A 15,141-nucleotide genomic window follows, 5' to 3' on the forward strand; every position below is an offset into this window, starting at 1 on the left:
ATGCAATTACGTTTCGGTATTTGATTAGCTTGGCAGTATCTGAAAATTTAGAAATGCGTCTTATGGATGTTGTTACAGCCTACTTATATGGATCACTTGATAGTAATATATATATGAAAATCCCTGAAGGATTTAAGATGCCTGAAGCACAAAGTTCAAAACCCAGAGAATGTTATTCTGTGAAATTACTAAGATCATTATATGGGTTGAAGCAATCCGGCAGAATGTGGTATAATAGGCTAAGTGATCACTTGATGAAAAAGGGATATGTAAATAATTCAATATGCCCTTGTGTTTTCATTAAGAAAACAACATCCGGATGCGTAATTATTGCTGTATATGTTGATGATTTAAACATCATTGGAACAAATAAGGAAATTCAAGAAGTTGTGTCATACTTGAAAGAAGAATTTGAAATGAAGGATCTTGGAAAAACCAAGTATTGTCTGGGTTTACAAATTGAACAAAAAGAATGTGGAATATTTGTTCACCAGACAAATTATACAGAAAAGATCCTTAAACGTTTTAATATGGACAAATCAAATCCTTTAAGTACTCCAATGGTTGTTAGATCATTAAACATAGAAAAGGATCCATTCCGTCCATGTGAAGATGATGAAGATATTCTTGGTCCAGAAGTACCATATCTAAGTGCTATCGGTGCCCTTATGTATCTTACAAATTGTACAAGGCCTGATATATCTTTTGCCGTAAATTTATTGGCAAGATTTAGCACATATCCAACAAAGAGACATTGGAACGGAATTAAACATATATTCCGTTATCTACGAGGAACGACAGACTTGGGACTTTTGTATTCAAAAGATGCTAATCCAAGTATAATTGGTTATGCCGATGCTGGATACTTATCTGATCCACACAAAGCACGTTCTCAAACTGGATATGTATTTACTCGTGGAGGCACTGCAATTTCTTGGCGTTCACAGAAACAAACACTTGTAACAACTTCATCAAATCATGCCGAGATTATTGCACTACATGAAGCAAGCCGTGAATGTGTGTGGTTAAAATCAATGACTCAACATATCCAAATCTCATGCGGATTATCATTCGACGAGAAGCCTGTGATACTATATGAAGATAATGCTGCATGTGTTGCTCAAATGAAAGAAGGATACATAAAAAGCGACAGAACTAAACATATTCCTCCTAAGTTCTTCGCATTCACCAAGGAGCTTGAGAAGAATAAATGTATTGATGTTCGTCACATTCAATCAAGTGAAAACTCATCAGATCTCTTCACAAAGGCACTTCCTACGACAATATTCAGAAAGCACATATATAATATTGGGATGCGCAATCTACGAAATTTGTGAAGAATTGTTCGTGTCAACATGAGGGGGAGTTTACGTGACTGCACTCTTTTTCCCTTACTATGGTTTTTATCCCAATGGGTTTTTCCTAGTAAGGTTTTTAACGAGGCAGTATAAAAACACGTAATGTATACAATCATTATGATCATCATCACAAGGGGGAGTGTTGAAAAATTATTTAAAAATGTGAAAAATATTTGTGTTGAAAATGTGAATGTTGAATGTTGAAAATTAGGTAAAATTAGGTGTTGAATATTGAAAATTAGTGTGTGATGATGTAGGTAATGATGTATTTTATTTTTGGATTATTTGTAAAAATTTTCTATAAATAGATCTCTCATTTGTGAAGAAAATCACAATTGAGTTGAGAGAAAAATATTATAAAGTGTGTAGTGTGATAATTTTGAGAGTTTGAGATTTTTACTTTTTTACCGTAAATTTTTACTTTTTCACAACAATAACATTTATACTTGAAGGAAGGATTGTAAAAGAGTTAATTTTCACATTGAATTTGTGGAACAATATTGTTTACGAGTACTCTAATCAAACACAGACACTCTTATAAGATCGTTTCATCGATCTATTTTATGAGACAAATCTCATATTTGACCGACACGAAAAAAATATTATTTTTTATGTTGAAATTTTTATTTTTCACTTTAAATATGAATCAAATCAATATGTCTCACGGATCGTCTCACAAGAGACCTACTCAACAATGTATAGTAAGATTATTGTGAGACGATCTCATATATTTATACTTGTGAAACGAGTCGATCCGATACATATTTTAAAAACAATAATGTTCTTAATATAATATTTTTTTCGATGAATGGTATTAAGTTGGATATTTGTCTTATAAAACTAACGGATAAAACAAAAGAATTTTTATTTTTAAATTATTGGACAAAGGTGACAGTGACCCCTGATCGGATCAAATATGATGCTTTAGCCAAGATTTAATTTAATTTTTTAATAATAAAATAAAAAATTTGGCAATCTTTTTCTGTGTAGATGTATTCTGCGTTGTAAATGGGATTCATTTTCTCTAGTTCCAGGCTTAAAGGCAACAAAATCATTGGCCCCTATTTTTTTTTCAAATAAAAAAAAATAAAACAAATCACAACTGAATAATGTATTTTGTTAATCTTGCATCATCCTACCTTTCATAAAATCAATATGTTATGCAAAACCGAACTCCCGAATTAACCGAAACGATTTTCTAAATAATTCGGTTCGGTCGATTAATTCGGTTTAACCGAAATTTTGCACACCGTTACTCACGCCGCATTTCACCTGATTTTTGGTGGAAAAAAATTCGAACGATTTCTTGAAATTTTGCAAATAGATATAATAATTCGAGCACCAAATTTCTGAACCACCACAATTACTTCTAAAATACTTGGGGAAAAAAAAATCAAGAGCAACCACAAACACAGTGATGAAACTTGCAGGGAATTGATTTTGGATTCTTCGTAACCCAAAACTTGTGGCTTATGTTCTTTGTTTCTCCAGGCACAGATTTCAAATACACGGTCCATACTTCATTACGTGGCTTCGGATCGAGGGAATGTCAAATAATCAGTATTAGTTGGATTTAGTGTGAAAAATGACCAAAAAAATAAAATAAAATTATCGAACGAAAATCAAATATTGACAAGTTATGATCAAAACTCAAACATGTGATATATAATATAAGGATAAGTTAAAGATATATAAGATGTAGGATACTATATTTAATGTTTGGTATGATTTTAATAAGAGTGATTAAATTTATATATTAGATTGTAACGACAAAATTAACCTTATCATAATAAATTTTATAATTTCAAAGTTGTTGCTTGAGTTTATATTTCTTATCTGCTCATGCGCCGACGGTGCTTGCATGATTTATTTATTTTTACCTAATTTTATATATTATATAATATGATAATTAAGCCTTTGATTTTGTGAGTCAAATCAAATATCAATTTTTAAGGTTAATCAAGTGATATTAATAATTTTATTGAGATTTATAAAAATCATTTACATAATTATCTCGAGTTCATTTATATAATTATCATATTATATAATATATAAAAATAAAATAAAAATATTTATTTGATGTGGCGGTGAGATGAGAGAACGATATGGTTTAAGATTTTTATATATTGAGGGTAATTAAGTCATTTGTGATGTTTTTTTATCATTAGACTAAAATTATCACATGTCATAAAAAGGATACATTATCTTTGTATAAAACTATTTATTAATATCATGAGTTTTCTAAAAAGGTACCAAACGTGAGATAAGGAGAATTATTTATCAATCCATCTCTTATCTCGTGTATCAAACTATATCAAAGTAGACTAATTTATATAACTGAATTTGTAATTTTAATATGATAATAATTTTTTTTAAAAAAAATAACTCTAACTGCGTATTTTCTCAGCTAATTCCAGAAAATAAATGGATGGAATTGACTCAAACATTCAAATTTAGTGACTCGTTCTACGATCTGACCATTCTGGAAAAATCCAAGGCACAATCCAACCAGTCAACCAAACGCGGCCTTAATGGTCAAAATTTCTTGATCCCCGAACCAAACAAGTGCTCAGCACAGAGAATCAAGATATACATCATCATCGTAATCCCATAAATTATTATTATATATATGTATTTATGTTTGAATGCGAACAAACATATAAATTAAATGTCATAAAACTGTAAATCCAAGAAGAAAGTTTACAGCGTTTCTCCTTCCTAATCCTCTCCCCCTCGAAAACCGGCCGCGGTTTTTGTTGTCTCCTTCCCAGGTTCAATTGTTCAAAGATCCTATGGTCTTTTTCAGAGGAAGAAGAGAAAGACGAAATCCAACGACCCAGAAGCAAATATAGCTATAAATCCCGTTAAAACCTCTGCCAGTTTCTGTTCTTGTACTTGAAGTTTAATTTTTTTTTTTCGCGATAATATCAGGCTTAAATGCTGCATGCATAAGGCCGGCTCAGGCATCGGCGGTGAAAATTTAACGGCAGCATAGAGCTCCACCGCACCCATTATTAGTTTCCTGCCTACAGAAATGGTTTCAATTCCAATTGTGACTCCCGGTGGCGGTTCCGGTGTGTGGTTCAGGTGGAGGTGGCACAGCGGAAATGGTGGTGGGAAGAGCGGCGGCGGCGGCGGCGGCGGCAGCGGTAATAAGAACGGAAACGTTTTGAATAGTAACAGTGAGCAGTGTGCCGTGTCTTCAACGTTTGCGTATTTCTTGTTCTCGTTTGTCGTTTTGGGGTTGACTGGGAGTTTATACGGTCGTCTTGTGCTCACCTCTAACGTGCGCTCGGAGGTTACCTCACTCGGCTGCGCAGAAGACAATGAGGGTTCTTGGGCTATCGGCATTTTCTATGGGGACTCGCCCTTTTCTCTCAAGCCCATCGAAGCGGTCAGTTACCGTCTTTCCATTTTTCCAACTACTTGAAGAAAAAAAAATGATTTTTTGTGTGAATTTTATAGAAAACAGTTTGACTTCCGATAGTTAATACATTAATTTTGTGTTTCTTTTAAATTTCTGTAACATATGAATTAGTCGATCATAGTACAGATATGGTTTCTTAAATTAAGAGTTATTGTAAGATTTCTTTATCCTGTGAGTGATTTTCGTATGTTGACCATTTCTTCTTGTGTTTAAGATTGCTTGGTGACAGTGAACAAGATCCAAGTTTGAATTTTTCCTTTCTAATTTTCCAGTTTCTTGCCCGACAGTGGATTTAAAATAATTTAATGTTCCTCAGGTCTTTCTTTTACTTTCTTGATTGCTTCTTCCTTTCTTTTCTTTTGTTTAAAGTTTTTAAATAGGTAATTCTGGGGATCTGGAACACTGGGTCTTTCGGAAAATTTGCATTTTTTTCTCACCTCTTCGATTCTTTGTTTTTTTTTCCAGATGAATATATGGAAGGACAAGAGTGCAGCATGGCCTGTAGCCAACCCTGTGGTTACTTGTGCATCACCTTCTAATGCAGGATTTCCCAGTAATTTTGTTGCTGACCCTTTTCTTTATCAGCAGGTAATTTCTGTTTTTCTTATTCTTTTTATTTTATAAATTTTGAACTTAGTTTGTCAATACAATGTTAAAATATCCAGAATTTGTGATTTCTTCTCTGCATGTATGGTTTAGTATAAACTCATCCAAGTTGTTTATAGGATGCATCGTTTTCCTTTAATAAAATGATATGATGTTTTTTAAGTTGTCGATGAATCTCATAGAACGGTCTCTCTTTTGTATTTTTTATACGTTGTTTTCGGTTACCCGAATGCTGGAGTTTCGATGTATGGGATTTTTTTTTCGTTCAAGTGTTTTGTTTTAAATTTAATTTGAGTGGGGATTCTCTAAAGATCAGACAGAAAATCATCGTTAACAATTTGAGAAACTTACTTTTTATTCAACGTGTTTCGTTGTACATGTATTGATTCTTGACGATCATGGGAAGAGAATCACGTGTAAAAGTTTCACCATGCGTGTAGCATAAGCATGTATATATGCATATGGTTGCTAGAAATATGGTGTTCATATGTTTTGTCTACGTTATCGAGACGCACATGGATTGTTGTAGCTTTGACAAGAAAATAATGATTGGGCCTACTAAATTTCAGTAGTGAGCTCGAGACAAAATGTGTGATCATTTGTGCTCTAAGATTAGCTGAATCTCAGTGCCATATTTGAATGTTTAAATAATGCTCGTGTGATCACACTGGCTGATATTGAGTGTCGTTATTCAGGATGATGTCCTCTACCTGTTTTATGAAACAAAGAACTCGATTACAATGCAAGGCGACATTGGAGTTTCGCGGAGCATAGATAAGGGAGCAACGTGGCAGCATTTGGGTATAGCCCTTGATGAAGATTGGCACTTATCATATCCATACGTCTTCAACCATAATGGAAATGTGAGATTTCAAGTGCATTTGATTTTGCATTAATGAATGCCACTTCTTTCATCTTTAATTTGGAAGCCCAAGTATCATAAATAATGCAGTCTACACATAGTAAACCGATTTGTTAATTTTTTCTAAAAAAAATCTTGACTGATTCTTTCAACTTGATAAGTTTCAAATGTACATTTTTTCACAGATATATATGATGCCAGAGGGTAGTGCGAAAGGGGAACTTCGTCTTTATTGTGCTACTAACTTCCCTTTGTCGTGGACACTGGAAAAGGTAATCATGAAGAAACCACTCGTTGATGCTTTCATAATCCCTTATGAAGGAAAGTTCTGGCTTTTCGGTTCGGACCATAGCGGGATTGGCACCAAGAAAAATGGGCAGCTTGAGATATGGTACAGCAACTCGCCTCTTGGTCCGTGGAAACCTCATAAGAAGAACCCCATATATAACACGGACAAGACCATGGGAGCTCGTAACGGAGGCAGGCCATTTGTGTACAATGGAAATATTCATCGTATTGGTCAAGATTGTGGTGAAACGTATGGCAGACGTACACGTGTGTTCAAAATTGAAGTCCTGACCAATAACGAGTTCAAAGAAGTCGAGGTTCCTTTGGGTGTTGAGGAGTCGAGAAAGGGCCAAAATGCTTGGAACGGTGCTCGTAGCCATCACCTTGATATTCAGCAGCTACATTCTGGCGAATGGATCGCTGTTCTTGATGGGGACCGAGTACCCTCGGGAGATACAGTACGGCGCTTCATTCTTGGGCTGGTTTCGATTGTATCTGTGGCTGCATTTGTGGTACTCGTGGGAATTCTACTCGGGGTGGTAAAATGTATAGTCCCATTGAGTTGGTGCCCTCACAACATGGGAAAGAGAAGTGATACTTTCTTGACTTGGGAAAGGTCCAGCGTGCTATCTTCGAAGCTGAGACTATTTTGCAGTCGTTTGAATCGAGCAAGCTCAGCGCTTCGTGCCAGAATAAAATTGAGTACATGTACTGGAATAATTATTTTGGCTTTGGTAATCGTTGCTGCTGTGATACTAATGTGCACCGGGGTTGAGTATATATACGGAGGGAATGGTGCAAACGAGCCATATCCGATAAATAGTCACTACTCCCAGTTCACTTTGCTAACAATGACCTATGACGCTCGGATTTGGAATCTGAAAATGTACATAAAGCATTACTCTAGATGTGCATCAGTCCGAGAGATAGTTGTTGTGTGGAACAAAGGAATACCTCCAGAACTTAGCGATTTCGACACAGCGGTTCCTGTAAGAATACGAGTTGAGAAGCAGAACTCGCTGAACAATCGTTTCAAAACTGATCCTCTGATCAAAACTCGAGCAGTTCTCGAGCTTGATGATGACATCATGATGACGTGCGATGATATTGAAAGAGGATTCAAAGTCTGGCGAGAGCACCCTGACAGGATTGTAGGATTTTACCCTCGACTTGTGGATGGGATCCCGTTCAAGTATAGAGGCGAGAAACATGCTCGAAAACATGACGGGTATAACATGATTCTCACTGGGGCGGCTTTCATGGATAGTAAGGTCGCGTTCGAAAGGTACTGGAGCAATAATGCATCATCAGGTCGAGCATTGGTAGATGAATTTTTCAACTGTGAGGATGTATTGATGAACTACTTGTACACGAATGGAAGCTTGTCCAGCGTGGTCGAGTACGTTAAACCCTCGTGGGCGATCGATACCTCGAAATTTTCAGGAGTTGCAATTAGCAGGAATACCAAGGCACATTATGGAGTCAGAAGTAGCTGCCTGGCAAAGTTTGCTGATATGTATGGAAGTTTGGCTCACCGGAAGGTCGAATTCGGCCGAAGAACGGATGGTTGGGACTTATAGTTAATAGGACTTAGGACTCAAGATCAAGCGACATTGGGTGTGTGCGCGTGTAAAAACAAAATTATAGGGTGCTTCCTGTTGTGAATTCTGCTTGGGAGGGACTTTTGTCATCCATAGTTTTGGTATGTAAAATGTAAATTGTCTTGGATGAAATTGTGGTATTTATATCATTTTTAATGAAAAAAGGTACATTGATTAATCTGTAGCCTTATTGTTATTCTTGCACTTATTTGTATTTTTATAATTATTATTATCTTAAAAAAATAAATAAGTTTGCATTCATTGAACAATTAGATGATTGAATTGAGACGGTCGTTTTCTTAAAAAACTAATTGTATATGGAGTACGTATCTTGTGAGATGGTCTTACAATAAAAAGTAATACTCTTAGCATAAAAATTAATATTTTTTCATGTATGACCCAAATAAAAGATACGTCTCACACAAATTTTTTCTTTGTATATGATTGGTTTGTGATGTCACGGTAATAATACGAAAATGAGACAATATGGATTTTTACCTTAATTTCGAACACGACAAGGACAATCGCTAATTTATGAACATATTATTATTTGAACATATTTTGATATACTAATTTTATCATATTATAAATTAAGAATGTAAAGAAACTACAAACAGAAAATGTATTTTTAACTACCATGTTAAATTTCAAAAAGATTACAAAAAACACATGTATCCAAGACTCAACCGTGTTCATGTTGTCTTTATCATGTCCTTGCAATGTTCAATATCTTTTTCCTTTTTATTTTTTTTAATATTTCTCATGACCAAAATGTAACCAAAATTCTTTTATTAAGTGTGTAAATATTGTTTTAAACTATAAAAATTATCAAGAACTGACAAAAATGAAGGAACTTTTGAACTCGTGAAGTGGCTCAAGTGCTCGAATTCTAGCTTCTTTATTTTGTGTCTGAGAGATGCTGATTTGAGGTTTATTTCAATTTTCTTTTAGGAACTTTCCAAGTTAGACTTTATTGGGATTTCTCTTTTCCAAAACTAAGACTGAAATCTTTAGAAATAATCAGAGAAATCAATCTTGGCCTTATCATATTCTATTCTCTTGAAGAAAAATGCATTCTTTTCCACTGGTTATTTCCACCCCGATTCTCATCACCCCTTTCTTGATTTGTCTGTAACTTACTGAATTCATTTGGATTCAACTATATTCAATCTTGGTTCAAGATTTCTTCGTGCATCTGCCTAAAAAGTGCAATAATATTGCTGAACTATTTTTAAGGTAGGTCATTTCGAGTTGGGACGTTGAGAGAGGAGAGCAAGTCCTTTATGTCAAATGTGGAGTACGGATGGTAAAACCTTTGCATTTTTAGACTTCGTATGTTTGTATTTTTTACATGATTATGCATAAAATCTGATATTTTTCCTAAAAAAATGTTGAATTTGTGAGACTTGATTGTAACTCAACCTCAAAAGTTAGCTTCCGACGGTGATCCAACTATAAGCAGTCCAACACATAACCGTAGAATCCGTCTCTGATACCACTTTAAGATTGAGACTTGAACCTAACTCAACTCAGAAGCTAACTCAAGAAGGGTGATTGTCCAAGTCCATATATATATGAAACTTTAAGAGATTTTATCCAACGACAATTAACAGTTCATTCATGTTCAGGTGAATGCTGAAGCAGCAACACAGCAGATGCTGGATCTCTTCGACATCAATGGACTGATCCACTGTGGTATTTCTGGGAACCTCAACTTTTCCATGAACATTGGAGATGCCATAATTCCAAACCAATTCGTGAACTCTGGTTTGTGGGATTGGCTGGTAATTTACATCGGTCCGATCCATAACTTATGATCTGATCACATTTCATTCAATTTTCTTGTATTACTTTGATTTGATTTTATTGTATTCTGTCTTTTTTCTTGGTAGAAACCCAGTGGCCAAGTCCCAAAAAATGATTTTGCAACCCCTGAAGTTAAGGAATATAATATTCATAGGGGAGGAAATAGTTCTTTAGGGATGATTGGATATAGGACAGAGCCATTCTATTCTGATGCAGGAGAGGTTGATACTGCTCAACAACTACTCTGGTTTAATGTCTCTTAACAGTTGGCTCCAATAGGCTTCAGCTCTCCAGGTTAGCCTAACATTGTGGAGTACTCCTCTCTTTCGTCGAACACATTTGTAAGACGACAACGTACTATAACAACAGCCGGCGCCACCTATCTCACAACTATTCTATATATATGCCCTTCTACCGATATTCGGATATTACTTATTGTAGGCTCTGTTACAAGTTTAAATTTGATTAGCACACATGACTTGTAACTCATCAGTTACATGATATACAAGATGGAATTCACAATACAGAACATAGGATTTGGAATTACTTTGTAAAGTTGTACTGTAATTAAATTTATTTGAAATAAAACTATGCAGGGAGTGGAGTTGGAAAAGAGTGAATTCAAGCATATGCCTTGAGAATAATACCAAAGGTTGTACTTGGGATGAAGGCTTCAACTGCCAACATATTTCTTGATAATGGAGCTTATTTTGGATGTCATCTGTTGATATGGAAAATCGTCAAAATTGTGGTTTGTGCAGACAAGTTTGTCGAATGGATTCCCAGTTATTGTGATTCGTGGGCTATTGGACTTAGCAGGTGCACAAGAGGGATGAAACTCCATTCATTTATTTGGATCACTTGCTGTTTCAAATGTTGCAAAAGTAGTGATTCAATTCATTAATCTGCTACCAAATGGATTTTACCGTCACTCATAGTTTACACCAACTTTATGTGATTTTATGAGTTATGTTTCATGCACTACGCACAATGAACGCCTCGTTCATTTTAACCGATAACAGATAATACTGTGTTTGGTTATTGAGTTTAAAATGATGATTGCTAATCGAGTTTGCAATATATTTTGGTTTCTATTAGAATCATTTTTAACAGATATTGTAGGAGGATTACACAAAGTGTTCAGTGAATAAAAAAGTTGAGTTGAAACTCATGCCAATTAAGATTAAGACACTGTAGTTTTTGGATATATGAATGATAATGAAATGTATGATGGAAGAAAGCTGATAAAACCTCCTTTGTATGTTGTTACAGTTTGAATAGTGTGTGTTTTATTGTTGTATTTGTGCTTGCTTGACATGTTTTATTTTGAATATTACGGGTTTCGACGACATGTTCAGCTTATCCGGAGGTTGATTGAGTGCATAAATTTGGTTGAAAGAAGCGTGTAGAAATCAAGAAATTGCAAAAGTTGATCATGCCAGCCCAATTTGCAGGTAGTTCAAGAGTACATACGAGGACTAAAGATTTCAGCCATACCCCTCTGCATCACGAGCCATTTGTCTGATTCTGTGAACGTCTAAATTCCATGCTACCTTTAGGACAATCTCTTATGGATGTATCCAATGGCGGGGAAATTCTGCACATCTAGGGTATGCTGAAATAGTTGTGCTCAAGTCCATTTCTATATTATGTTGTTTCAGATTCCATGTTGTCGTACATGTGAAACTGAAAATTTGTATATTATTACCTATTTTATCTTATTAAATCCTAATAGAAATACAACAATTAAAAAATATTCTTATGTCCCCTAAATTTGGTACAACTGGACAGATCCGAGCCAATATCAAGAAAATTCCTAGCTCATACCAAGACAATCAGTAGTCCTGTCATGAGTCCAAGCTCATGACCCCTGGCACTATAGGAAATCCGAGCCCACCAAGGAGTCGGGAATTCTGAGCCTTGACGTTACTAAAAGATATGAAGATATTCAAATTAATAGATAAGGATTCCGACGAATGCGGGATTCGGATAAATCTAATCAGGATGAGACAAGAGTCTCATACGCCATGGTCCTAGAGTCCTAATGATTGAAATTTCCTTATCTCAGGTAGGACTTTATCTCATCAAGAGTCTTACTCTGATAAGGAAACTAATATATTCCTCTATAAATACCATGCATGTACTACGGTTTTACACATTCACATTCTCTTGCTCATTTAGCACTAGTATATTTCACTCTTAAATTTGCTCTATGGACCGACTTGAGTATCAGACGGTCACGCTGGAAAACTCTCCAGCGTCCCCTAACCTGTTTCTATCTGTGCAAAACCCAGAGATCCGACCCGACCCAATCAGCTGTGAAGATTTGAAGATTCGTTCTTCAAATCGAATCCGAGATAAAATTTTGGTATCATCGTTTTCATTACTTCTAGAGAAAATCTAGTAATTAACAAAAGAAATTTCAGCTATATCTCGTGTTTTAAAATAGGTTCATTACTTCTAGAGAATATCTTATGAACAATATTAATTACAAAATTATTTTTTTTTTCGAAAATGCTTAACGCGACGTCGTTCCTCCCCTCGCGTGTGATGTTATTTATCACTTCCCCAAACCCAAATTCGACATAGGAATCATCGCTCTGCACAGATTAAGAGGAATGGCAGAAACTCAAGAAAACCCTGTTTTAGCATTTTTTTCAAACTTACTACGCGGGATTAAGCTGCCTCTGCCAAAGAATGATGCTGCGGTGGAGCCAGCCAATGTTGTTGCTCCCGCCGCCGATCCGATGGAGAAGAAGCCAACCTTGAGTGAAGATGAAATCACTAATCCTTCTTCGGTGAAGTTCCCGACGCAGGGCTTTGCTTCGCTGAAGCTCGAAACTGAATCTGTGGAAGCTGAGCCGAACACTAACCCCATACTTCTCTGGCAGGTACTGTGTAAATCTCGTTGCATCGTTCGAAAGATGTTGATTTAAAGCTCTTTCTGCTTTATAATGGATGTATGTTGCGTGAATCGCATTCTTCCGATTATCAGTTGGTTTATTTTTGGATCTCTCATGAGGCAGCAACGATCCTCAAGCACCTAGAAAGCAGCCACTTGGTGGTGTGTGTAGCCTGGGTGATCCTAAATTGAATTAGGTGAGTATGTATTAACGTGTGAGGGACCATCGCATAGTTTATGAGTATGATATGACTGCTAGACGCCTTACCCGAACCTCATAAGTGGTTAGATGCTCCTGTCAAGGGGAATTGGGTCCACCTTTGGTAATCCTAACCATATTTTCATGTAAGTGCGTGACGCTGATTTTTGCTCATGATATTGGCACAGGAATACCCAGTGGAAAGCACCCCCAAAAATATAAAAAGTTCAATCTTTTTTGCGCAGTGTTTAAAAATATATAGTTTCCCTTCTTTCAAGTACATTTAAATCTCCTCGTATTGACCCCTCCAAGAAATTACGTGGTACACCCCTGGGTACAGCCACGTCTTTTGTTGGGGCTGACAGTCAATAGTGTAGGCAAATCCTTCTAGGAAGCATATGATTAGGGACGGTGCAACATGAATAGGTATTTTATATTGATTGCTGGTAAGGTATCATTAAGTACCCTTCATGGTGATAAGCTGCTTTCCACAAGCGGACAAGGTAGTTACCTCAGAGGATTGAGAGGATGCTCTTCCAGTTTTCATTTGTGACGTTGCAGGATTCTTGATTTGTCAAATGTTATTATCACGCATTGAACTAATGCAGGGTACGGCTATTGTTCATGCATTCTCCTTTCATGGGGATTGGGTTTTTATTGGCAATTAGTTGCAAAGTGAACATCTACAAATTTGGCGTATTTGATTACATGTCTGTTGTATTGGGCATGTGAGTCTTGGAACTTAAAGAGGTCTTTCAAAAGGCACTCGATATCTTAAAGGAAACAAGATCTAGTTTTGTTCAAGTAACAAATCCCAGCCGATTTTTTTCCCTCCACTCCACTCCGGAAAGACAGGATATGGATGTTCTATGGGACGAAGGATGGGCTTGTAGGTATTGATATTGTATAATTGCTGTAGCAAATAGAATTATTGTGCAATGAGGCTTTCATATCTAAAATTGTTCCCTTGAATCATTTTGAGAAGAATGTGTAGCGTAAAAATACTGCTAACATGCTTGGTTGTTTTAAAATCTGCACAAGGGTAATGAATGTGAATCTGGGATTTAGTTCCAATGCCAACATGATTCAACTTTAAGTAATGCATGTAGTGAACAAAATCCCTTATGAAGAATGTAGCTCAGTTTGCTGAGTGTTCCATAACCATTTGAGGTCTGAAATATGGACAGCCCAAGGCCACCCTCAGGAAAAATCGGAAACGAAAATTAAAGGAAAACTCCTATGCATTCTATCAAAGGTTTTGTTTTTAATTTTATGTATGTTCTGTATGGTTGAATCCAGGTCTATGCCATCGGCGGATTCTTCATTTTGAGATGGGCGTGGACTAGATGGAATGAAAGGAAGGGTCGTAAGAAGTCGGATAATGAACCTCCCACAGATCCTGACGATCTCTGATGAGTCCATTAGAAGGTGAGAGAGTGGTGTGGTCGAAGATATGTTTTTAATGCTATACCCTTGACACAAAAGGTGCATTCGCTAGATCACATAGAAATTATCGGATTCTTGCAATCGTGCATAATTCTGCAAGGGCTTGTGTAATTCTTCGACTTTACACATTGAATCTCTGTGTTGAATGAGTCGATTTATGGTTATTTCGACTTCCATAGCTTCTTATTGGGAAGGAGTGCCTTTATTTTTGGTTGGTAGGTGGGTTTGTTTTTATCTTTGTGTTATTTCGAACCTACTCACAAGAGAGAATCAAATTTTCTAAAATAATTGAAATTACCGATCTGACCAATGAACTGAGCAATTAAAATTTCTAATGAATAAGAAGAAGTTGTGTGATCGCTTTTATGCTAACGAAGATCAAAAAGAGATGCATGCATTCCTTTAGGATGACTCGGGGCCAGAATATCTAATCATATTACAATCGTGCTTTGGAGTAAAATTGGTACGAGGATGTAATCTTTATATGTCAACAAAGTACTCAACATTTATAACATTATTATTTTTTTTAATCAACATTAGGGTATTATGGAGACAAAAAAGTAAGAAATTGGTTTTTGGGATTGATTGGTTACCAATATATCGTACAAGCTAAAATCATGCGGGATGGGAAGTATGGTGTAAAAGC

General features: G+C 35.9%; 3 protein-coding genes across 3 annotated transcripts; all 3 read left to right on the top strand.

Moving 5' to 3' along the window:
• The first annotated feature begins 4,010 nt into the window (after positions 1-4,010).
• Positions 4,011-8,320, top strand: LOC140976983 (glucosamine inositolphosphorylceramide transferase 1-like). The gene is made up of 4 exons (XM_073441463.1): positions 4,011-4,752; positions 5,251-5,373; positions 6,087-6,254; positions 6,439-8,320. The coding sequence occupies exons 1-4, from the start codon at positions 4,393-4,395 to the stop codon at positions 8,119-8,121; spliced, it is 2,334 nt and encodes a 777-aa protein (XP_073297564.1). The 5' UTR covers positions 4,011-4,392; the 3' UTR covers positions 8,122-8,320.
• Positions 8,321-9,797: 1,477 nt separating this feature from the next.
• On the top strand, positions 9,798-10,211 carry LOC140977726 (uncharacterized). The gene is made up of 2 exons (XM_073442470.1): positions 9,798-9,926; positions 10,035-10,211. The coding sequence occupies exons 1-2, from the start codon at positions 9,798-9,800 to the stop codon at positions 10,209-10,211; spliced, it is 306 nt and encodes a 101-aa protein (XP_073298571.1).
• Positions 10,212-12,478: 2,267 nt separating this feature from the next.
• Positions 12,479-14,659, top strand: LOC140976984 (uncharacterized). The gene is made up of 2 exons (XM_073441464.1): positions 12,479-12,839; positions 14,349-14,659. The coding sequence occupies exons 1-2, from the start codon at positions 12,567-12,569 to the stop codon at positions 14,460-14,462; spliced, it is 387 nt and encodes a 128-aa protein (XP_073297565.1). The 5' UTR covers positions 12,479-12,566; the 3' UTR covers positions 14,463-14,659.
• The last annotated feature ends 482 nt before the right edge of the window (positions 14,660-15,141 follow it).

The sequence above is a fragment of the Primulina huaijiensis genome, chromosome 5, assembly GCF_012295235.1.
Source record: "Primulina huaijiensis isolate GDHJ02 chromosome 5, ASM1229523v2, whole genome shotgun sequence".
Taxonomy (NCBI): domain Eukaryota; kingdom Viridiplantae; phylum Streptophyta; class Magnoliopsida; order Lamiales; family Gesneriaceae; genus Primulina; species Primulina huaijiensis.

Excerpts from the sequence above, each read along its gene's own strand:
- LOC140976983 (XM_073441463.1), top strand. The coding sequence starts at position 4,393 with ATGGTTTCAATTCCAATTGTGACTCCCGGTGGCGGTTCCGGTGTGTGG. Across the intron at positions 5,374-6,086 it reads ACCCTTTTCTTTATCAGCAG|GATGATGTCCTCTACCTGTT; the intron begins GTAATTTCTGTT and ends GTCGTTATTCAG. Across the intron at positions 6,255-6,438 it reads TCTTCAACCATAATGGAAAT|ATATATATGATGCCAGAGGG; the intron begins GTGAGATTTCAA and ends ATTTTTTCACAG.
- LOC140977726 (XM_073442470.1), top strand. The coding sequence starts at position 9,798 with ATGCTGGATCTCTTCGACATCAATGGACTGATCCACTGTGGTATTTCT. Across the intron at positions 9,927-10,034 it reads CTGGTTTGTGGGATTGGCTG|AAACCCAGTGGCCAAGTCCC; the intron begins GTAATTTACATC and ends TTTTCTTGGTAG.
- LOC140976984 (XM_073441464.1), top strand. The coding sequence starts at position 12,567 with ATGGCAGAAACTCAAGAAAACCCTGTTTTAGCATTTTTTTCAAACTTA. Across the intron at positions 12,840-14,348 it reads ACCCCATACTTCTCTGGCAG|GTCTATGCCATCGGCGGATT; the intron begins GTACTGTGTAAA and ends GGTTGAATCCAG.